Genomic DNA, 25,109 nt, shown 5'->3' on the forward strand with positions numbered 1-25,109 from the left:
ATGCGGAACTATAATTTTGTTAAGATATATAACACCATGGATATTTCGCAATTTACGAATAACGATCATGACTGTCCGGCAAAATATGCAGCCGCCTATATCCGACCGAGTCTCTATGACAACTATACGCGCTGTGGTCCTAACGTGACAGGGCAAGTTTCAAACCATCGGCGGGAGGAACTGATTCAAGCTTCTTTCATTACCGTTATTTTATCGTTATTTTGGACTAATTTTAATTACAAATATTAATTTTATATTGCCAATTATATCTAATCGACCAGAATGTCATAAGAAAAGTATGTGAGCGTTCTTTTACCACCATTCCTGCTTTGTTTCGATTTGGGCTTTTCTTCAGCTCCATCCAGCTGCTTCTGTCACAAACACGTGAGTATTTCACTCAGAAATAAAAATAAAAACGTTACTGATTTGGGTTTCATCACTGTATGTTCTCAGCATTAGAAATGATTTAAGTTTCATTAGATGTGGAGATTTTGACCAGTTCCTTTGTTGTTTGTGGTTGTTCAGCGCTTTCTCTTTGATCTTTTGCAGTGTTTCATCAGAATGCAGTCCTCTAAATTTGTGGTTAAGGTATGTAGAAGTATTTATTTGATCTTTTGGTCATTGCTGCAGTATTTTGTGTTCACGTTATAGTTTTTAGTGTGATTAAATGTGATTTTCTGCCGCCACATGAGAACAATTCGAGCTTGTCATAATTATGACCTAAGTTAACGTTATATATAGTCAAAACTTTTTTTATTGCAAATGAAAGGTTATAGATATTAACAGTAATAAATAAATAAAATAATTAATTATTAAGAGGGGCATGAGGCCATCACAAGAGGTTATAAGAATTACACCACAACTTAACATTTTGTCAATATGAAAAATTAAAAAACTCAAGGAGGCTTTTCGAACTCTTTGTCGAACGAATACGTTTTCGAAATCTTTGAGTTCCAAGGTTTGACATTTTCTTATATAGTCGAATTTTTTTGTCATCATTTTGACTTTTATCTAATCATCATTTCACATTTTTATGTCATAATTTCAACCTATTTATTTCATCATTACTTATGTCATAATTCAAAATCTTTTACTTTTATCTAATCATTTGGACTTTTTATGTCATCGTTTCGACCTCAATTTTAGACTTAACCATGTTATGGCTTATGTCATAATTTCAACTTTTATGTCATAACTATGACTTTTATATTTTTATTTCCACCTTTTATGTCATAATTGTGACTTTTTATCTTTCACTTTTATCTAATCAGTTGGATTTTTTATGTCATAGTTTTGACTTTGATTTTTGACAACCATATTATGGCTTGTGTTATAATTTCAACTTTTATGTCATAACTATGACTTTTATGTAATTTATGACTTTTATATTTTTATTTCGACCTTCTATGACAAAATGATGACTTAGCATATCATCCCCCGGTTGGACAGACAAGGCTTAAATCTAGTCCCAGACTAAAATGAATGTTTGAGCTGTTTTAACTGAAAGTAACTTGCACTGCCATATCTTAAAATATGTCAGTATCATTGTTTTGTCTCAAGATGCACACCAGTAATGTTTTTTCTCTAAGGCACGTTTATAAAAGACTACTAAAATGCCCTATGCCATCAGCCATATCACCCAAGACTGGTTGCCCGGTGAAGCTAAGCAGGGTTGAGCCTGACAGTACTTGGATGGGAAACCTCCTGGGAAAACCAGGTTGCTGCTGGAAGAGGTGTTAGTGATGCCAGCAGGGTGTGCTGCTCACCCTGTGGTCTGTGTGAGTCTTAACGTCCCAGTATAGTGATGGGGACACTATACTGTCAAAAAGCACCGTTCTTGACTCCTTCGGATGAGACGTTAAACTGAGGTCCTGACTCTTTAAAAATCCCAGGATGTCCTTCGAAAAAAAGAGTAGGGGTTTAACCCCGGCATCCTGGCCACATTTGTCCATTGGCCTCTGTCCATCATCATGCCCTCCTAATAATCCCCACATATACTGATTGGCTTCATCACTCCGTCTCCTCTCCACCTATAAGCTGGTGTGTGGTGGGCGTTCTGGCGCTGTATGGCTGCCACATTAGTGGTGTTCGAGGAGATTCTCCCTTCCATATGTAAAGCAATGAATTATTATTATTATTATTAATAATTGAACTAAGGCCCAATCCTGGTTTAATCTAAGTCTGTGAAGCCTGGCACTTTCTCATTTTAATGTCATAATAATGACTTAATTAAATTTCTTATTTGTGATTTACCAAAGCATGATTTATTTTTCTTATGTGGCGGAAATGGGCTTCCGCATTATAAGTTATTTATAGAGACTCAAGATCAACAAAAAATTCAGAGCTGTTGAAAAAATGCAACTACTTCATTTCTAAACACTAGAGGGGGTAGTTGCCTCAGCAAATGAATGCTATCAGCATGCAGCTGTCACTCTGAATGTATTAATTTAGTAGTTTACAGAACATAGCTTCCACTTTTTCATGTTCTTTGTGTGTGCTCATTACATGTTTGTGACAAACCATGCTACAAAAAAACGTCCAGATTTCAACATAGCGTTACGCTGCTGTATTATATTTTCCATACCACCTCAGTCACTTTCTTTTACAATACATTAGTTTGATGTTTATAATCATGCATGCATCTATCCAGCTGAATGTCTCCTCGGGCCGTGTTTCTCGGCAGCACAGATCATGCTGGACCGGCCCTGTCTATTCATCTTCAGGCCAGATGAATGTCAATGAATGTCAGTGCTAATGCATGTCAGATGTTTCTATTAAGTGCTAGAAAAGCCCTGGGTCTCTGTCTTTGTTGATGTTTCATATAGTGAAGGCTTTAACTCTCGTTCCTGGACGCTGCTGTGGATCACACACATCCGTGTTTAGTGCCAGACTTTGGCTGCATATTTGTCTCTTTCTGTCTTTCTCACTCATCATTTCTCCCGTCTTTCTGTTTTTCATTGTGGGAGAGCACCACTCACCAACTTCACCCTCCCAGTCTGCACATAATGATACTGTTATATATGTTGCTCTCCCTGAGAAAGGAACTGTCATGCCCAACACTGTGACCACAGGGTGACATTTAAAACGGGGAGGCAAACAATACCATCAACTGGCCCAGTTCTCAGCTAAACTCTTGTAGGCGAGCATACGACCGGTGTCAAGATATTACAATACTGTATTCTTTTCTATCCCAGCTGAAAGGGATAGTTTATCAAAAAATGAACATTTCCTCCGAATTTTGCCTCATGCCGTTCTAAACCCGCATGCCTTTCTTTCTTCTGTGGAACACAAAAGAAGATTTTTTTTTAAAGAATATTTTGTCTACAAAATGAAAGTCATTGATTATGCATAAAAAAGTCATACAGGTTTGGAACGACATGAGGGTGAGTAGATAATGACAAAATTTAGTTATTGGCTGAACTATCCCTTTAAGAAAACTGTAAGTACAAACAAATCTGTAGAAAATCAGAAAAATCTTTACATTATAAAATGACTTTTCATAAGCCATTCGTAGATTGATTGTTTGAACATCCTGACACAGCAACATTAAGTTGAATGTCATGTTTCCACGGTGCGGGGCAGTTAATGTTGGAGATGAGATACTCCCACGTAAATTGACTCATGCTTCAAGTCGAGGCCCTGACTTAACGCCTCAGAAGACACTGAATATTTACACAAGACCTGCCACGCCACTCTGCTGTTATACCCATTTGGTGCAGGAGATGATGGGAGAGCGTGATTCTTTGTTTTTGAGTATGAACATTAAGTGCTGGGTAGTATGACAGATGTCTTGGCTCTGGTTTATGTGCTAGGTCGACTTCCCTGGTAGATACGGACCACACACTTGGACCTCCAAGCATCCTGTTACTGTCACCGGATCAAGGAAATATGTTGTCATTTCTGAAATGCAGAGGGAAAAATGGGATGGATGCAGCTTAACAGACATGGGAGGATTTAGGATTCATGTCGTTTTTTGAAAATGTCCAAGAAATATTTCAGTTTGTTAATTACCACAGATGTTTAGATTCACCAGCTTAATGTTGGTAGTTTAGCAGCATTTATTATAAAAACCACAGTGTGAAGAAGTGGAGGAATGTTTTGTTTTTGTTTTTTTTTGTTTCCCAATACTTCCTTTTTACTAGAAATCTTGGGATCTTTCCGATATTGTTCAATTGTTTGTAGAGCTTTACTAGGTGATATTCCTGCCTGTTCTTGCAGTTGGAATTTTGCTTCTGGGTTGTGTCCTTATGAAAAAAAAAAAGAACTCAATTCAGGTGTGCTTACATCCAGAGATTAACTCACAGAGTCCCTAGAAATAAAGGCCAGCTTAGTCATAATCATGCTGATTTGTTAGTGGTTTGTGTTAAGGTTTTCAAATCCCCTGACCCTAAGCAAAGGCTCCAGACTAAAAAAATAAATAAAAAATTATTAGGGAATTTTTGCACTTATAATACACATTTGGATTTAAAAAACAAACAACAAAACACCTTTAATTAGACAAATATTTTTTGGGGTAGAAAAAAGACATGTTTTTTACATTTATTTAAATGTTTTTGTTTTTACAATATCATAATTCAGAACTCATTAATCCCACTGAACGATTTACTGGCTGAGTGAGTAATAAAATAAAATATAATATTAAAATAGTTAATAAAAATTGTTTGTAAGAGTCATTTGTTCATGAAATGCATGGGAATCATAACTCATAATGTGCTCATTGTTGCATGGAGCAAACACTAGCACACACTTTAACGATGTAATTAAAGAACATGAGATATATGACAAAACCATACCGTTTTAGATTTTTTTTGTCTGCACTGTTATTTTTACAGGAAAAAAATAAAAATGCCTCAGTAAAAACCTGTTATTTGTTCAACTTTAAGTTACATTACCATTTATGGTGACTTTTTAAAAATAATTTAACATCGCGTTATATGTAATTTACTGCAAAATACTGCAAATGTATGGTTTTTGCAAGTAAAATATGAATTATATAATTTATAGTGGAAAAAAATGTGAAAAGACATTCCCTGCGTTTAGTTTTTTCTTGATTTTGTTAGCAGTAATGGTTAGTTAATATTATTGCATTATTTTAGTGTAATGTGTGTTACCCTGATATTGTTTTGACCCTGTGTACTGTATTTTTTACTGTGAATTTCAGGCAACCACAGCTCCCTTATATTTTTATTTACTGTAAATTTTAACAGGATTTTTTTTGCAGTGTAGATTTCAAATAATTTAGTCACATTTTGACTGTTTTAGTTGCAGTCTGGAGCCCTGCTGCTATATTTAAGAACTTAAAGGGTTAGTTCACCCAAAAATGAAAATTCTGTCAGTAATTACTCACCCTTATGTTGTTCCAACCCCGTAAGACTTTTGTTCATCTGCGGAACACAAATTAAGATATTTTTTATTAAATCTGAGAGCTGGATCACTCCTCCATAGGCTTCTTAAGGGATCGAAACTGGCCGGCCCAAAAGTTATGAAAGACATCGTTAAAATAGTCCAAGTGACTACAGTGGCTCAATCTTAAGTTTATCAAGCGACGAGAATACTTTTTGTGCGCAAAAAACAAACAAAAATAACGACTTTATTCAACTATTCATTTCCTTCCTTGTGGGCCGTGAGATTTCACGTAGTGATATTGCGCAAAGCTTCTGTGTTGTACGTCACCCGCATCACACACATGACCAGCGTCGGCCAATAGTGAGCCTACGTGTGACGTACAACACAGAATGTATTCCACAGTTCCACTACGTGAAATCTCACGGCCCACAGGGAAGGAAATGAATAGTTGAATAAAGTCGTTATTTTTGTTTGTTTTTTTGCGCACAAAAAGTATTCTCGTCGCTTGATAAACTTAAGATTGAGCCACTGTAGTCACTTGGACTATTTTAACGATGTCTTTCATAACTTTTGGGCCGGCCAGTTTCGATCCCTTAAGAAGCCTATGGAGGAGTGATCCAGCTCTCAGATTTAATAAAAAATATCTTAATTTGTGTTCCGAAGATGAACGAAAGTCTTACGGGGTTGGAACAACATGAGGGTGAGTAATTACTGGGTGAACTACATTTTTGGGTGAACTAACCCTTTAAGCTCATTACTCATCCCACATTAGATTTGATACGCTGCGAATTTGAATGATGTCTCAAATCGTTTGGGTTATTGAAGAGAGGTGTGCTGCTATGTCAAATGCCATAGACCTTCATTGAAGGAGAGACCTGAGCCATATCTAGAGATCAGAATATCTTAGAGAGCTGGGGGTGGGCAATTTTTCCTTGAGTCAGTAAGTAACCAGAACACCTTAGCAACCACATAGCAGCGACCCTAGCAGCCACCCGGATCACACTAGCATCAGTGCGCTGAGTTTTGCATGCAAAAATCTAGTTAAACTTGTTTGTGCCTCATAGCTCTCTTGCTGACAACGTTAATGTTGACCCTCTTGAAGGAACGTCAGGTGATTCATGCCATACAAAATCAGCAAGTCAAGACCAAAGATTTAAACTTTTAACAGGCAACACCCATAGATCTAAAGAGTTCCCTTAGGCTCCGGAGACTGTTCGTCGACCTGCGACGCTCTTACAAAGACAAAGACGGAGCTAGACAGAGGGGGGAGTTTTATTGAGTGAGACTGCTTCTGCTGCCCTCTGTCTCTCATTCTCTCTTTCTCTCTCCCAGCATAAACATCTGTGGCTGGTTAATGTTAGCCCTGGAGCTAAGTGCAGAGAAAGGGGGTCTGGTTCTCACAGCAGCGATAGCAGTGGTAAAAGGGCAGGGATGTGTGGTGGCGAACAGGCAACTGCTGCACAAACGCTTCTGGGCCCACTGCCCGACACTAATCAGAGTGAGGGCAGGAGAAATCTCAGTTAGGGAGGGTGAAACTGATAAGAGTAGGTAACACGGGAGCATCTTGGGAACTGCAAGTGATGCAGAGCAGAGCCAGGAGTCCAAAAAGCCGAAAGCAACCCGGTTTGCCTCATGTGTTTTCTTAGCGATTGGGAGTAGAAAATAGCACAGCTTAGTGTCTTCGGTCAGAGCGGCAGGGACTGATTTGGTACTGTTCTGTTTTACTGTTTGTTTGGTTTCAGGGCCTTAGTAGTGTGTTTTTGGCAGGCCATGGTGATCTGATAAAGAGTGAAAGGTAAGAACGAGTTTAATCAGGAGGTTATTGACCTACAGAAAGCCTCAGGTGTATTCAACGAGGATCAACAAACGAAAGGATGTAGAAAAAGAAAAAGCTGTTCTTTGCCTCAAGCCCGATATACAATAATATAGTGAAGAGATAATATCTGCAAAAGATTTCCCGAAGACAGTATCATTCTTCCTTTAGAATGTGACACAGAGCTGTCAAGACTGTCATTGCACAACAGTGAAGGATTTGTTACTCGGCAAACAGAGAAATTGAATGTATCTGCCAAGGGATTGTTTAACAGAGGTTGTGTAGCGGGCTAGCGGCTTAGGTCAGAGATCACCTCTTGGTTCAGCTGTTTTCTGGCAGATTTTTTCCCCCCTGAAAGGCTTTTCTTTAAGGCATTCAACAAAACCGTTGCAAAAGTAACTGTTGCAAAACTTATGTTTTAATACCATTTTCTACAAATACAGCCAATGATTTTCTTGTTTACGGGCATAATAAAAGACTTTTGGATGGCTGTAGTATTTGTTATTGTGAAATTTTGCCTAAGAACTATTTTTTTATTTCTCACAAAACAAATACGAGTCCACATCTTCTGGATTCCTTCATTGTAGCTTGGTAATGCAACAGTGTTTAACTTGCTTCTATTCATGCAAACAGTACAATTGTTAAATGTGCAACATCCTTTCATCCAATCAAACAGGTGTTAAAGGATAGTTCATCCATAAATGAAAAGATCTGTCATAATTTACTCACATTCAACTGTTTCTTTCCCATGCAATGAAAGTCAATGATGTCCAAAACAAAAAAAAGTTTAGCAAAATATCTTCTTTTGTGCTCCATAGAAGGAAGAAATGCATGCAGATTTGAAACACAACATGAGGGTAAAGTAAATGACATGATTTTCAGTTTTGGGAGAACTATCTCATTGCTACCAATGGCACTAATCCTTTCACAAGCGAACCTCATTATTCTTTCCAATCACTGTATGTCAAATTGACTCCCATTTAAAGACAGACCCCCATATTAGGCAAATCCATTTTTATGGTTTCTCTCTGTCCCATAGTCACACAGGGCCTGGAAAAGCCGAGCGAACATGCTTCTCAAACACTGGGAACATTCCTACAGTCTTCTGTAATGGCATATTTCGGATTTCAAAAAGAAAGTGGAGAAAAACAGAACAGCATGCGATTAGTGTGGCAGTTCCAGAGGCAGCGTAAGAAGATGCATTATGGGATCATCGAAGCCAAGCTCCTTTTCACCGCCTGATTGACAGTTCCTGTCCATTCCCTCCTATGCTTTCCCACGCCACGGTAATTGTGCAAGGCAGTCAGCCGAAACCACTGGTCAGTTGCAGAATGGGCACAGCACAAAGACGTGAGGAGAAAGCCGCCCAGTGTTTTCTAAAGGATCTGCTGTCCTCCACATACACGCATACATAAAGATTCCTCTGTTTCTTCTTTTAGCTCTTGTCTCCGCTTGCCCACAAAGGATTAACTTGGCTTCAATGCTGCATCGGATGAGATTTATCACGGATATTGGAATGAATGTATCTGTAAGGATCTCAATGAAACGAAAAACAACCTTGACACAGATCCTAACAGAGTTGTCTCATGTCACCACCACCACCTATATATAGCTGCTTATCTTTAAAAAACACACTTCCATAGTCTGACACAAGGGGGCAGCCTGTCCCTCAAGTTCAACACGGCCGCCATCAAACTAACCCTCATGTACACAAAGCAGCAATTAGAGGAAAATATGCTTTCATGTCAAAAACAAAGCTATTTGGCAGCACGATTTGGCCTGTCTGTGTGCTAATAATGTGCCGTAATCCTGCTTGACTGGAGATGAATTCGGAGGTTAGAAGCCAAACGAGAATGCTGGAGACGTTTTATTTACTCAGTCGCTGTAGATTCCACCGGTATGGGGAGGCATAAATCATTGCTTATGTGACGAGTAAGAAAGAGACAAAGATGTAAAGAGAGAGAGAAAACTAGTGTAGCCATAGAGCGGTGCTAAACAATGGGGTTTACCCAACACACCCTTCTAATTCACGTTCTCACGTCATCCTTTCCCAGCTGGCCTCGGAGAAACACGGACCTAGAGCATTACCGCCTGGCCCGAGCCACTTTAGCTCCTCTCCAGGGCCCACTAAAACACACTCGCTCATTCGTGTTCTATCAGGATTTCATCAGGCACTCTGGAAGTGCTCTAGAATGTGTTCTGGACTGTGTCTTGAAAAGGGGAATTTCTTTCCGTCTGATCCCCTCTGATGTCATCAGCTCGTTTCTCCTATTGTCTATCAAGCTTGCGTCCCCGCAGCATCAATGTGGCCACATCTAGCTTTGAGCTCAGGTGTTGACATGCTTCAGCGCCGGCTCCTCTTCGTCCTCTTGCGGGTGGTCCAGGAAAGGCCTGTGTGAGTGGACCGGAGCACAGTGACAGGCTCGTTCTTGCGCTCATGTGTAAAACATAATCAGGCCAGTGTGGAGTGGAGATGTAACAAGTGCTTAAACGGCCGCGACTGCTCTGGCTCTCCTACTTCGCCGTGACTTATTGTCCCTGACGTGCTGACGCAGCGCTCCAATAATTCCACTCTTCGGACGAAGTTCTGGAGCCTCCCTGAATCTGGCCCTCTTCTCGTCACATTTCCATAAACTAGCAGGTTAGCGAGGTCATCCTTTAGCAAAGCCTGCAAATCCTTTGCTGTGTCAGTCCTCAGTACGTCTTTAGTTTTAACACCATCGTCTCTGAGATCAAGTGTATCTGGTTACTGACATGATGCTAATGAGGTGCGTTTACAAAGCTTGTAAACGTGGTGGGCAGAGAGGGGGGAAGCAGATGCACAAAGACAAACGGAAGAGGATGGTGTGACTTGCCTTCAGCTATGGATTTAAAGGTGTCATTTAATCAGCTCAGTGATGACTTTTTGTTGTATTTAAGACCCCCATTTTTTTCTCTTTTCTCTCTCAAAGTGTGGGAATTTCGCAGTGCTAGTGGATCTTCACATACTGCCCTTAGGCAAAGAAGACAATACCAGCTGGTTCTCTGCAGAGCACAGGAAGGTACGGGAATTAGGGTGTGTTTCTGTTTGTTTGTGTATGTCCTCTTACACTTCAATTGGCTGATACTGCAGAAATCTGGAATTTGGATCTACTCTTGGGGATCCCCCCCATCCTCCTCCTGCCTTTTATAAGATATGTTTTGGTTGGCCCACACAGCCGAAAGGCTTTGAATGATTTTCCCTCCCAGGTTTAACGCTACATGCAGCACTTCTAGTTAAATTTGAGCTCCATATAAAAGTTTTAAGACAAATGTCATCTTGGGAGGTTTGTCTTTATCAAGATTGCAAATATGTACGCAAACACTTATGTGTTTGTATTTACAGGAAGTCGGCTCTCTGATAAGAGATGCATTGGAGCCAAGGGTGAGGCAGTTTCAAGAGGCAAGATACCAGAAGATCCAGCCCAAACAGAGGAAAGATTTCACCCTGACTGCTCCACTCTGTCTTGAAGGTACAGCACACATGCACTCTGTTCCAAAACGTCCAAAAAGAGGTTTCTTTTCAATTTGGATGTCACCTTAGAAGGCATTTAAGCAGTATACAGCAAGGCAGCTCACTAGATTTTGGAACAGAGCCAAGATGTTTTGGTCATTTTTCTGCACTAAACTTGTATTAAAAACATGACTGTAACAAACATTTTAGAGTTGTTGCTGTTTGTTTGGCAATGTTTGATATTTAACGGCATTCTTTAGTTACGCCATTGGCATTTGTTCAGAAGATGGTGACGTACAGACCCATTCCTCATGTTCAGTAATGTCTAATAATGTTTAACTATATTGTAAGGGGTATACAGTCAAAGACCCAGAACCAGATATGAAGAATGAAGACCCGGAGTCAGAATTATAAAAAATTAAAGAAAAGTTTTACTGAAGATAGTTTGCATTTTCATCAGCAGAAGCCAGCTTCAAGACTCACACAGGAGTTCGTAGGCCGCCTCCCTTACAGTTACAAAGATCACAGCAGTTATACCATTTCCAAGGTCTAAGCTACGTCATTGCTTACAGGTTGAATGATTCTCATTGGCTAAGAAACATTAAAGCCTAAACAATTTAACACATGTGAGGAGATAGGGGTGCCTATCGCCATTAGTAAAGATAGTTGTCGTCCACTCATTGGATTTAGGCCTGTGGTGGCCTCGCAGGTTAGAGAAGGGCGCCGGGGTGTCTGGTCCGACCGTCCAGAACCTACATAGAATGTCATACGCACACACACACAAATAACAGACACTAGCAAATAACAGCTCCCATCAAGGCTGAAGAGAGTCTGAGCTCCTTATTATCAGTTAAGTATACCAAAACATACTGCTAAAACATTCACTCGTTTGGGAGAAAAACAGATCACTGGCATTTACTCCCAAGGAAGGAAATATACTGGAAAGAATACATTTTAATACAACAATTCAAGTTTGATAGTAACGCTCAATATAGCTTGACCATATGTCCAGCGAAGAATCATATGTGCCCACGCTGCCTTTAGGACCCTCTAACCTTTCTACTGATCCCAGAGAAAGAGACAAACGGCCTTGTGGGTTACGTGGCCTTCGTGTCCTGCGTGTACTACGTGCAATCTCAAAGTAAGATTGGAATGCACCTAAAAGAAACTGGTTACTTGCATCCATGCATTTAAGAAAATATAATTTCACAAGCACAAGAATATAAAAATTATTATGTGATAATGAATATATTTGATTATTGATTTTTATAAAGGAAGTATATAACCATTCAAAATGATATATGATTATATATGTATTTGAAGAGGCAAGGGATTTTGACCAACCCTTCAATATTGATTTATGTCTACTTTTTTGTACCCAATTCAACCACAAATACCACTGTGATATTCCAATACAATTACGAATGTACCTGTCAAGGTATGTTGCACCTGAATATTTGACAATTTGCTATAGGCTATTGAAATATATAATTACCCGTGATGAAGCTGCAAGTAAAGACCTGTGTCTTTCCCTCACACCTACTTTAGAAACGATCTCTCCTTCATAAACATGAGACATGTCACACTGCTTCACAGCTTGGGCACTCTGTACACGGCTGTCCCAGAGTTGGAAGGGAAAGGTTTCAAAACAAAGTGGAGAAATCGAGGCCATACCTGCATGCCAGCAAGAAAAAAAACTAACTTTAAATGTATACAAAAGAGGAAGCAAGCTGTTTCAAACCACTGAAACTTTGTTTTAGCCAGATTTAGTTTGAAATGACATCACTCCCATTCATTCTTCGATTTCGCTTGATGTGTATTGGGGGCTTAAGGGAGGCGGTTCTTTCTACACAGGTAGCACTTAAAGACTGTAAAAGGCTGACTCACTGCATGGGCCAAGTCCCGCTGAGAGAGGTAGATTACAGGGCAGTTAAGCTCATAAAAAGAAATTTCTCCTCTTTAGATGTTGCTGCCCCTCTCACGGCCCATCAAAGAATGGCTGCACCACTGCAGAGGTGCTCATCTTTCTATGTTCTTGTTGTTCAGTGCTAGTATTACATGCATTTTTGCTTGTTTTACTCTCCTCTTGCTGCTGTGAGATAAGTCAGACAACAAGATAAAAAAAGCAAGGAGGCAGATTCTTTATAGTCTGGCATTAGCTAATAGGGGTTTAAGGATCTGTCTGTCAGTAGCTGGTTTCCCAGATAAAGATTAACTTACCTCAACTTTCACTCATGACATGGTGTATGTGTCCAGTACCTCTCATTAGAGAACGATTTCAGATCTGAAGAGCATATCATGAATCACTGCTCACTGTGTATATAACAGCTGTGAGAAATGCAATGTCTCGCCCTTGGTCCAGGTGAGAACAGGGTTATTGTCCAATATATCAGAAAGACTGACTCATTATCTCTGACAGATAAGCATAACAAATGAGGAAAGGCACTCACAAGGGTGTATGTGCATGGACAGGCTGTCTCCTTCACTTGTGTTCATAAACCTTGAAGTTTAAAAGTATTTTTTAGGCCTCTGGCAGGAAATGGAGCTGAACTGTGACTGGGAAATAAATGCAAGGGTCACATGCTCAATGTTGAGGTCAAACACTAACCAGCTGATCTCCTTTTCTAGTGCAACATACACACATGTGAGGGTGCCCACTCAGCAGATATGAAGTATCTTTTATGAAGAATGTATATTTAATATGTATATTTAGTTTTTATTTTATTTTATGTGATATATATATATATATATATATTAGGGGCGTAACTACACTGAACAAAATTATAAACGCAACACTTTTGTTTTTGCCCCCATTTTTCATGAGCTGAACTCAAAAGATCTAAGACTTTTTCTATGTACACAAAATGCCTATTTCTCTCAAATATTGTTCACAAATCTTGATATGCCACACCTGTGAGGTGGATGGATTATCTCGGCAAAGGAGACGTGCTCACTAACACAGATTTAGACAGATTTGTGAACAATATTTCAGAGAAATAGTCCTTTTGTGTACATAGAAAAAGTCTTAGATCTTTGAGTTCAGCTCATGAAAAATGCGGGCAAAAACAAAAGTGTTGCGTTTATAATTTTATTCAGTGTGTATTCAAACTGAACCAAAAAAACACGATACACTACCCACGGTACGTATCGCGATACTCTAATGGCGTCCCGACCCGAACGCGCCCAGTCCTAGCCTATTGTCGAGGTTGATCTTAGATCAACAAATCAACTTTTGCTGGAAGTCCCAAGGACAAGGTGCAGACTCTGGGGTGACCGGGCTTTTTCTGTAGCTGGGCCAAGCCTTTGGAACAAGCTACCTGCTGATATACATATAATCACTGACTTGGGCCTCTTTAAGGCTAAGCTTAAGACTTATTTATTTAGACTGGCTTTTAATTCATAGCAGTTGTTGTGGCATTTTGTGTTTTCTTTGTGACATACATTTTGTTTTTACATTTTGTTTTGTGGCTTTTTATATTTTGTATATATATTTTATTATATTTTGCATTATATTGTTGTCATTATATATATTTATTTTATTTTTATTTTATTTATTTATTTATTTTCTCTGGAAAGCACTTTGGTTCACCTTGAGTGTTGTAGAGGGCTGTATAAATAAATGTTGATTGATTGATTGATTGAACAAATTTTCTGACATTTGATTAAATGTTTTTTAGGGGTGTAACGGTACACGTATTCGTCCCGCAAATTTCCGTGTGTCTTATATGTTCAAGACGAATACAGCGTTGTAGCCTAACCACCATTAACCATCAATAATCGCAATAAGCTCCGTTTTTTGTTACTTTCGATAAGAAACAAAGTGTCATTTTTTTTAATTGTGTCCATTTTCTCACGAAATTCAAACAATAAATGCCGTTTTGACACTCATTAATGTGGCGTGACATCACTATAAAGGCACCTTAGTTTAAGCAGCTGCATGGGCGGAATGCGATTCTCTTCCTAATAAACGTGAATGAACATCTTATGGTATGTTGAAAGATACAGTACAACTTACTGAAACGTATCTTGTGTAATCGCTCAATTAGTGTTTCAACGGCAGAAAGACATCAGTAAAGCAGCTTGTAAACAATATCCTAAGTATGCATTATGTCATTTACCTCAGGCAAGTCATTCAGTGTCCACAGCTTGTTAGTTCGCTAGAGAAATGAACTCTTTCGCTACATATATGCACTATATTAGCCTATATATTCGTTATATTTTACTTAATCTGTTAGTGATGACTTGATTATTGAATGTATATAAAATATACATGTTTTATTTAGAAATATCCTTTTTTGTATGTATAATTATATATTGGAATTATAGTAAATGAATATAATTGGTTATACTCAACCCCAACATTTAATGATAAATATTTATATAAAATTTTATAGCCTACATGTGATTGGTTCATTTATAATATGTATGGCGGTGACATTCAGTGTATCCTTGATTCCTATATTGTTTGCAGAGTCTGCTGGACTGAGTATACACACCCCCTATGGTTTGTAATTCCAATACAAATGTCCAAATACCTTGTGAAGTCCACTTCGCGACACTTTCAGGCGATTGGAATGTACCCAAAGAGTTCTGCGATTTTCCCAGTCACAGAACATGTGACCACTCCAGCTGTCGGCTATCAACAGCTATTAACTCTCCCCAGATCCTTTTGTGTGAACTCACTTATTTTTCCTCTCTTGTATGTGTTAGCCGACATGGTTTCATCATGCATGCATCAAGCATGGCGTTTTGTGTTCAGTCTCAGCTTAGATGTGTCTATTGTCAACCTCTGTGTGGTTGTTTGAACGTGCATGTCACATTTATCATATCCAGTGAGCGTGTCACATGCCGACACATTTCCTCAGCTGCAAAGGCCATTTTTCAAATGTCAGCCCTTGTAGCTTCTCTCTGACTGGCTACCTCATGCTTCCCCATTAGCTCATAGTGAGTTGATTTATTTATGCTTTGGAGAGGGCGGGAAAGGGGGAACTTTTCCCACCAAATGTCTTGGCTTGGTGGAAGCACGAGCCGAACTCTTGGCACACTAACCAAGAAAATGTTTTTTTGCTGGAAGACAGCAGATTGCAATGTTTTATATAGCCATTTGTTGAAGCATATCTGCCCTGAAAAGGGCAAAAGTAAGGTTTCTTTCTGACTTTTCCCCCTTATTAAGAAATAATGCTTTTTGGAGTGAGATGAACGGTATACTTGTTGCACTCAAGGCAAATGTCTTTTTTTCCCGATTAATCCCTATTCTTAAGAAAGAAATCACTGCAGCCCCTGCATGACTATGTTTGTCACCCAGAGTTTGTTTGCTGCTACGTTTCAAGGGCTTTAACCTAATATCTGATGCTACAGATTCAAAATAGAGTTATTAGGTTTAAACGGAGAACATGAGCTAATTAGAATGTTGCTCAAAGTTTCTGCCAAATAATAATTTTTTTTTTTTTTTAAAGATGAAGCTAAATCAACTCAGTGTCTTTCATTGCTAGAGTTACAGAATAAGAGATGCTTGTTTTCTTTTTCTTAACTTTCTCTGACCTCATTTTTCCAGGAGTATTTTTTTTCTGGGAAAACCCATAAATTGAAAGATCAATCCCCTGCAATAGAGTTCACAAAAGTAATCCAATTGTATCCATTTTAAGCAAGCATTCACGCATTTGAGAACTTAATGAATGACTCACTTCGCATTCTTTCAGTTTGGAATGTAACTAATTTTTGTGAAATTGATTTTGTGTGAATCTGTGTATCGAATTTGGGCACTAGCAAGGATTTTGATCGACTAAACATCGGGACTCTGATGACTCAGTTTTCTTGCAACACAATTATGTGGTCACGCATGAAAGCACCACTGGCATTTATAAACAACGTTGTTGTATAACATGCCAGGACCGAAATCCAAGTATGTTTCTCCGATAATTGTTAAAAAGGACTGTCATCGTTCAATGTGCACTGCTCCTTTTATATCAGCTTGACGAAAACGTGACAGGTTTTTGGTATGTGAACCTAATTTCTCTTTCAAACCATGTACAAATATTTCTGTACTTTCTAGGGATGCATCGATTTTATAGTTCTCACCAATATTACAGTTCTTTACTGTTTTGTCTAAAACATGGCATATAATGTTGAAATAATAGTGTTTTTCATTATTAATGTTTTTTTCATTATTATTCAGCCAGGACACGTTACATTTATCAAAAGTGTTTTCAAATACACTTTCAAACTGTTCTTTTGAACTTTCTATTTATCTATCCTGAAAAAAATCCACAAAAATATTATGCAGAACAAATGTTTTAAACAATAATATATATACCGTATGTGACAAATAAATGTGAATTGAATATTAATAAATGTTTCTTGAGCACCAATTCAGGAAAAATTGCATTTTAAAATATATTAAAATAGAAAATTAAACTGTAATAATTTTGACAACAATAGTGTTTTTTTTTTTTTTCATAAAATAAACGCAACCTTGAAGATATCGATAGATTTAAAAAATAAAGTAGTGTAAATATATTGTAAATGTATTAAAAATATTATAAATGTACAGTTTGATTGTAGTGGACATTAAGGTAAACATTAACTATAACTATACATTTTTGTGCTTGGTCGTTTCTCATTAGTTCTTAGTTTCCTACAGGTTATAAAGGTTATTTGTCCAAATGGAAGTAGCTCTAATATTCTTTTACTGTAGTGTCACACATAATAAATTTCAAGTAGCCCTCCATCAAGTTCAGCCACGCTGAGGCAGTTACAATGCAGCTGTTTGCACTTTCGCCCATTTTTGGTAACTCTTACATCTACCTGTGCACGTTCCCCCACGTCAGTGTGTTTGATCTGATAAGCAGGTCTTAATGGATGAAGGGGAGGAGAAAAGAGGTGGGTGGCTGCTTCATACCCCTCCTCCTCGCTGAGCCCCTTCCTCTTTCCCACAGGTGCCATGGCTTACAGTGCTGGTGTGGCAGAGGGGGAGGGAACACCTGGCAGGCTGTTCCCCCTGATGGCCTGCCGGGTTCAGATGCATTTTCCCAGGCTCCCCAGATGAATGGTCACTAATAGCCGTGGGAGAGGGCTTTGCGAGCGCTGCACAGTGTACCAGGCTGACTCCTCTTGGCAGGCCCTGTGAGGAGGGCTTAAAGCAGTGCTGGCTGCCTGTGACCCAGCCCTATAACCAGCACAAGTGCACCGCAGCAGATAGCCTTACCGCTGGAGAATGTGTTTACAAGGGCACAGAGGGAGTGAGATCTCACTCAGTGAGTGGAGGGATGTGGGACCGGCTGCGGCACTCCATTCACTTCTGATTCACTCTGGCTGCCTTCACACAGTAGCAGATTACGGTGCTGGTATAGAGCGATAAATATGGTTACGTTCACATGCAGCTCCTTGTGAAATGAATTTGATGCTGCTGTCAGCTCATTTAAGATTTGACAAATTAACTTGTGTTTTGAGTTGAATTGTTTTTAAAAAAAGATCTAGTTATGCATGATATATCTATAACATATTGGTTATCAGCTGATGTCAAAGATTTCAACATTATTCTATATCAGTAGATATTGAATTACACTACAGTTCAAAGGTTTGCGGTAGAGTTATCGATACTGAAATTTAAAAAATGGGAGTCTTTGAGCGCTGTTGAGCAGAATCGTAAACACCTCTGATTGGCCATTGTGTTCACGCCCTCATCGGATATGTCTGTGATTGGCTACAATGATCAGCGCTTCAAAAACATGTTGTAAATATACATCAATGACTACGTTTACATGCAGCCAAATTTCGGGTTATGGTCGGGTTAAGGTCACTATTCGGGTTTCTGAAACATTAGGGATAACCCGTTTACATGCGTGAGCAGAGAGAGTTACTCCTGTATACATGGAATTGCAATATCCCGATGTAAACGCGACGCGCGGTTAGCGTCAAGACGTACGGACAACCTTAAGACGCAATATGCGTCATTTCCGATTCTTCTTCCTGTATCCAAAGACAACAACAACAGCAGCACGCGGATAATGAATAGTTCGGGGCAGATAGCGATCGCCTTTGTTTGCGCTTTGGTGCTGGTAACGTTACTGACCTCGCTCCAAAAGTATGCTGTGCTGCGTCTCGCCATGTTTACTTCCGGTATACTGCACGCGGGGTTTTGTATGCGCCAAGAAGTTTCTCTACTCAAAAGACCAAGATTCCTTGCGAATAGAACATGCGCAGAACACACATCACTATGGGGATATGCCGATGCGCGTTTACATGACCAAAAATTCGGGTTAGAAAAGGGGTACCCCAGGTATAATATCCCGGTTTTTAAAATCCGGGATATGAGCATATTCGGGTTTTTGCCGGTGTTTACATGGCCGTTCGCGACCGGGTTATTGCTAATATCCCGGTTTTGAACGGGTTATTGGCTGCATGTAAACGTAGTCATTGACGCTCTTCACCGGGCACTTACACAGATGCCTGCTTGTGCTTTCAAACGCTCCCACTCCCGTTTAAAAAAAAAAACTTTCAAACACTTCCGTGTGCTCTCAAACGTTCCCGTTTATTGATCATTGTAGCCAATCACAGACATATCCGATGAGCGCGTGAACACAATGGCCAATCAGAGGTGTTTACGATTCCGCTCAACAGCAATCAAAGCGTCACAATTTTAAAATGTTAGTAACATTGGTACCAAAGTCTGTACTTTTTGTCAACTCTAATTTGTGGTCAGTAAGATTTTTTTTTTCTAATCCTAGTGTGTTCTGTTTAAAAATTTCTTGTGTAAAGAAAAAAATCTCACTCTATATCTCTTCCCCCTCTCCAACAGTTTGCAATAAGAGCGTTCTGTTTCTGCCCACGTGCCCCGTAGCCTTTAAATATAAAGCATGTGGTGGCATTAGCAGCAGTTACCTGCCCTGGAACATGTGAGAGGGACTAGGCAGGATTACCAGCATGGGAAATGGAGAGCTGGGAGCAGGAGCTGTCGAAATTCCTTTGGCTCTTTTGACTGCCTGTCAGTCTGTCTGTCTCCTTGTTCTAGAATTAGCCCTTGATGCTTTGTCATGTTGCAGTTGCTGTGCAAATTCACCTCCTAAGTCCCACGTCTCACTGTACAGAAAAGCCCCTGGACAGCCGGACTCTTTCCGCAGACCTTTCTCCCACGCTTTCACACACAAACTTCCAAATACACAGATCTACACTGCTTTAACACACCCGCCTTTGGCCTGAAACTGATGTTTATACATTCAGTATGACTCGATCTCACCACACACACCCCTGTCTTTCGTCCGGGGTCAGCGATGTTCCTCTGGTGCTGTCCCACCACAGGGCTCTGTATGTAATTAGGGATTGGGGAAAGAGAGCTTGATCAGTTTGGGATTCATGGGACTGTTTCTCGACCACAATCTGGTCAGGCAGACTCACACACACATACAGACACAGCCTCCGTGAACCCAGGCTATACATGCCGCCTGACCAAACTTCACTTCAGGAATTACTAAATCGTTTTAGAGGATCACACTGCTTTTTCCCACTCAACGTTTTCATTTCAAGGTCCAAGAGCGGATCAAATGGCAGGTCATGTGCTCAGGGTTAACGGTGCCTTTCTCCATTGAATCCATCATTATTTTTTGGCCACTATTATATTATAACTATGTGCATATTTGCCTGGTAAAGGAAGTTTGATCGTTCTTCCACTAAATGGCATATTTCGTTATTAAGGCCTTGCAGGCACCAGTGCGCTGTCCAGGTGAGTCAGTTTTAATGCACGCACAAGCGGGACAGATTTATTAGGAGACAGGGATGACGAGGTCTGGTTTCAATGACAGGGCTAGCTCAGGTTCAAAACCTTCAGCGCTGCAGAACAGCACATAAGTCAAGTTTTCAGAAGCCTTCCCCACGTCGTTAATCTGCTGGAATCAAACAGGAGGAATGTGTTTGTCTGCCCTCATTCACACCACATTTCCCTGTTTGCCCTTGTGACATCCTTAAGGGTCTCAGATTCGTGTATTTACTGTACCGTACCTGCATATCATTATGGATAGTTTGTACCAAAATATCTATATGCTGTGTAAGTTGTACTTATAAAAATGGTTATACAACCATAATTCATTCTAATTGCTGTCTGTTCAGACAGGACTAGTTTTCCCTGAGAAGGTCAGGCAATTTACTTAAACACAAATCAGCATATTGGAATGTTTCTGAAGAATCATGTGACACTGAAGACTGGAATAACGGCCGCTGTTAATTCAAATTTGCCATCACATGAAAAAATTACATTTACATGTATTAAATATAAAACTGTCATTTTACATTTTAATAATATTTAATGATATTATTGTATATTTGATTGGGTAAATGCAGCCTTGTTGAGCATAAGAGAAATGTCAGCCAAAAGTATATCGTCTTAGAGAGACATTCTAGTATTTAAAGTTTCGTTCAAGAATGCTGTGCTGGTGTTTAATCATTAGATGTTCTCACCCGTTTTCACAGAAATGATGATGTCATATACGTTTATAGTGCAGGTGGAGGCAATTAGTTAAGTGTTGCGTTAGGAGCTCAAATTAAAGGGAACATCTGCTGAGACAAGATGTGGGATGTTCTGTTTGAACGTGACTGATCACGGTCTTGTTCATTTTGCTGTGTCATGTTAAAGTTTTTTATAGGCTTTTGGTCGAAAAAGGTCACCATGTAAGGTTTTGGTCTCGGTTTTTATTATTTGTGAAGACTATAGAAGGAGGTTTCTGGAGGCGATTTAGTCCATTTGCTTATCTTTACAGTTCTCCTTTTGATCATGTGTTGTATCCTCCTGTTGGGCCACATTGCAGCATTTCATAACCATGCTGAAGGGGTCACCCAAATGTTAAATTGAACACTCATGTGCAAATATTGTTTCAGGTGGACGTTGAACAGAGTGATAAGACACACCGACCGCTCGACCCAGGCTACAGTTACGCAGCCGGGTGTGATGTGCTTCCAGGAAAACCCCGCTCGGCCCTTCCATGTGGCGACCCCCGTGAAACACTCACACACATATGCACAATCGCCCGGGAGCCCCACCCTGACCCAGTAAGAGCGAAGGACAAGATCTTAGAGGGTGATCATTCACATCAAAGTGAGGAGTGAGGGAAAATATTTCTACAAATTCCAACTCGTTCACCTAGACACCCGCTCTCCACCCGCCATCCCCGGTTTTCACGTATGTGAGATCGCTTCGAGATCATCCGTTGCACACAGTAGCTATATGTGCTTGCTCAGATATCACCGATCGTACCCGGTTTTACCACCGGAAATCGTATCTGATGTTGTCTGTTTTTAGAGCTTGACGTGTTTAGATTGTACAACCTCTCTGGCTTGTCAAGATCTAGACTGTGGTGCTGAGAGATTATTATTATTCTTTCGCATGTTGAGCTGTCTGTGCTCTCCATTTGTTTAGAGCTGATGAGATTTTTATAGCTCGTGTTCTTCTTTGAACTCTGAATCAATGGAAAGAATTGCTCTAGTCGGAGACAAGGGATCACTCACCCCACTCTTCCATTTTATTTCACATTCCTCTTTACATTCTTCTGGTTTGTTGACTTTTTGTTCTCTCTATTGTTTTCCCAGGAAGTGGTAAAAGCTCCAGGAGGGGTCATGCATGCGTGTGTACTGATGTACTGTATATATTTCTGCCTTGGCTTAGTGTCAGCGAAGCCTTGCATGGATGTTGTGATTGTCGGAACACTTTTCCTCTGAGGGCATCTCAATCGTCTCACATCACATGCTACTTGCATGAAACATTTTCAATTTTAATTTAGTGATAAAGGTCATTTTTCATTAAAAGTTTAAAAGTTTTCTTTTCTTTGTTTTTCTTCAGAAAATATATTATTTTCTTTACAAGAAGAAAATTTACTGAAAGTAAATTTTAGTAAGCTTAATTTTATGGGCACATTTGTTTACTTTTGCATGATAAGCAATCTTGATTAAGTGTTGAGTCGCCACAAATCTGGGTCCTGAATCAAAGACAGTTGAGAACCACTGCTGTAAACATCAGTCTTTATCTAGATAACTCCAGTATTTTCTTTTCTTAAAGAAGGGGTGATTTAGAAGTGCTTAATCTGCAAAAAGACACTGAGATTCACATTTAGCATGCTGGCCTGGGCCAGAAGAGTTGGAGCTCCAAGAACTTGTTTTTATCAACCAACAGCTGATATCTCAAAATGAGGCTTTTTGTGGTACTCTGTCGGCCTTGTCCTGGGAATTGCCTGTTTGAAGTGAAGGAAAAGAAGAAACACAAATGCTATTTGGTTAGGAGGTGGGAGGATGGGTCAATTTAAGTTGGAATGGACATGAATGAAACAGACTTGACTGAAGGTTTTGAAGCACACAGGAAAGATGCCCATTTTTTTAATCTCCTGAAATATGCAGATTATCAGTTTGTTGTTTGTTCTATCCATCAACACCAGAGTTAAAAAGGGAAAGAACATGCCCTAGGCTCTTGATGCTTAGCAAAGAGACTTATGTTATGACCAAAGAGTTTTATTTTCCCATAACTCTCCCAAGCTTTTTTGGGCGGCTCGTTGCATCCTTGAATGATTAGGAGCAGGAAAGATAAGACACTGATACTGTCCACATACACTTTTTTTTTTCTCACCCTCATTGAATTTCGTAGGGTTCCATGTGCCATCTTGATCTCTCTGCCGGTGTTGCCTTTCTCCTTTAAGCGCTTTAAGGTCCAAGCCATCTCAAAAGCATATATATCTGATATCGAAATCCTCCTCGGGTTTAATTCTTTGAGATGGAGAGGAACACCCGAGGGAGCATCTGATTGATATTATTAGTCATATTAACCTGCATTGCTTAGATGAACAGTTCTGTGAATGTAGGTGTTGCTGTTCCCACTAGTCTTGTATCACTTCCCTTAAGCAAAAAGAAAAAAGAAAAATAGCACCAATCGCCTGAAACCTTGACATGTATATCAACTTTAGGAGCCAGTTTGGCAGGCTCACCGGGGTTTCACACAAGATGCTTACCATAGCCTATTATTCTTGTAGGTGGGATAAAATAACATTTGTGATAATTAGTTTGTATCTTGGATACAGTGACCTGAGTTTGGGGTTTAAATGGGTTTAAATGCTCTGTTTGTTGTTTCAATCAGTGTTTATGATCATGTTTGTAACTTGAATGGAAGTTATTTCAAAGCAAGTATGTGGAGGAAGTTTTACCTAGTTTTACTAATCTACCTTCTTTCTTTGCTGTGACAGATTGTACCGTCGTTTCTACGGTGCAGTTAGTTTTGACTGCCGATGGAGGAAAAATGTATTGTGAATAACTGGAGAGGAGACTTGTGAAGTGGAAGAAAGTAAGAGGTAGATCCATCAATCACATACTGGGGGTGCTGATGACAGTTTTGTGGCTGGCAGACACTGTAATTGCATATCATTACCTGCAGAAGCACAGCAAGCTCCTGTTTGAGGACCTAGCTATCTGTTAGTGGAGCCTGCAATGACATCAGCTGGTAAATCTGTCTTCTCTAATGCATTTCTGCTAATTTAACACATCTAACAACGCACTCTGACGATAGACAAATGCTCTCGATGTGAGGGATCACGGTGAGGCTATTTTAGAGTTGAGTTTGTTTTTCTGTATGGTTTGCTTAAGCACTTGGGGTCATAGGATAGTTGTCGGATCCATTTTGTGTGTATTTTATGGTCCTGTGGCAGCCTATGGCAGTCTCTCACAGACAGGCGAAGAGGCTGCGGGGTCTATTCAGGGCACAGAGTGAGAGCTGATGGATTCCCGTTTTCTTGTTTACAGCTGCACCAACAGATAGCTAGCGTGTTCACCAGGCCCCCTCTCTTGACGTCAAATTCCTCCCAGATTAAGAAACAGTGCTCTGTCTTCGCGTCTAGTGGATTTTGCATTCCTTGGACAATGACAAACAGATCTAGGCTGGATTCTTCCTTTGCCTCCTGTCTCTTAAATTAAAACAGAATGGTTGTGTCGTTGCTCCAACAAAAGGAGGGTTGAGTGAACTTGTTTTCTTGGCATGTTAACAGTGAGTGGGTATGGTTGCTCCAGCAACTGTAAAAGTGAATGAACACATAATGTTGACATCACTAAATGTTTCATATAATGAAGGTTTAAGTTAAAAATGTATCTCTAAAAAATGTTATAAAAGTATCTCACTTAATTTGATAGGTAATGAAAAAAGTGCTCAGTATATAATATAATAAATACAAATATGAAAATAATAAAATAAAATGTAAATAGTTCAAATAAATTTTAAATTAATTTACTTTACATGCAATCTAATATATTTAATCATTACCTATGGTTCGGACTGAGCAAATCAAGTATTTATTTTTTGAATAAAATAAATTTATTTAAATAAATTATTTAATTTACATCAAGCGTAGCGCCAGTTCTGGCAGGTCACATTAGTCAAGCTTGCATCAGCTTATTCTCAGCTGATCCACGTCTACCTATAGGAATACGACGCTTATCACTGTATACATATAGGTCCTTCAG

At 39.5% G+C, this 25,109-nt stretch overlaps 1 protein-coding gene across 1 annotated transcript in view; it reads left to right on the forward strand.

Annotated features, from left to right (window-relative positions):
• Positions 1 to 162: 162 nt before the first annotated feature.
• Positions 163 to 25,109, forward strand: part of slx4ip (SLX4 interacting protein) — a 42,680-nt gene continuing 17,733 nt past the window's right edge. Inside the window, exons 1-4 of the mRNA XM_056255012.1 lie at positions 163 to 384; positions 550 to 588; positions 10,111 to 10,200; positions 10,524 to 10,650. Coding sequence (XP_056110987.1) covers positions 562 to 588; positions 10,111 to 10,200; positions 10,524 to 10,650 — 244 coding nt within the window. The 5' untranslated portion in view covers positions 163 to 384; positions 550 to 561. The remainder of the gene's footprint in view (positions 385 to 549; positions 589 to 10,110; positions 10,201 to 10,523; positions 10,651 to 25,109) is intronic.

This window comes from Rhinichthys klamathensis, unplaced genomic scaffold (assembly GCF_029890125.1).
Source record: "Rhinichthys klamathensis goyatoka isolate OS25496 unplaced genomic scaffold, OSU_Roscu_1.1 h1tg000115l_1, whole genome shotgun sequence".
In the NCBI taxonomy this organism is placed as follows: domain Eukaryota; kingdom Metazoa; phylum Chordata; class Actinopteri; order Cypriniformes; family Leuciscidae; genus Rhinichthys; species Rhinichthys klamathensis.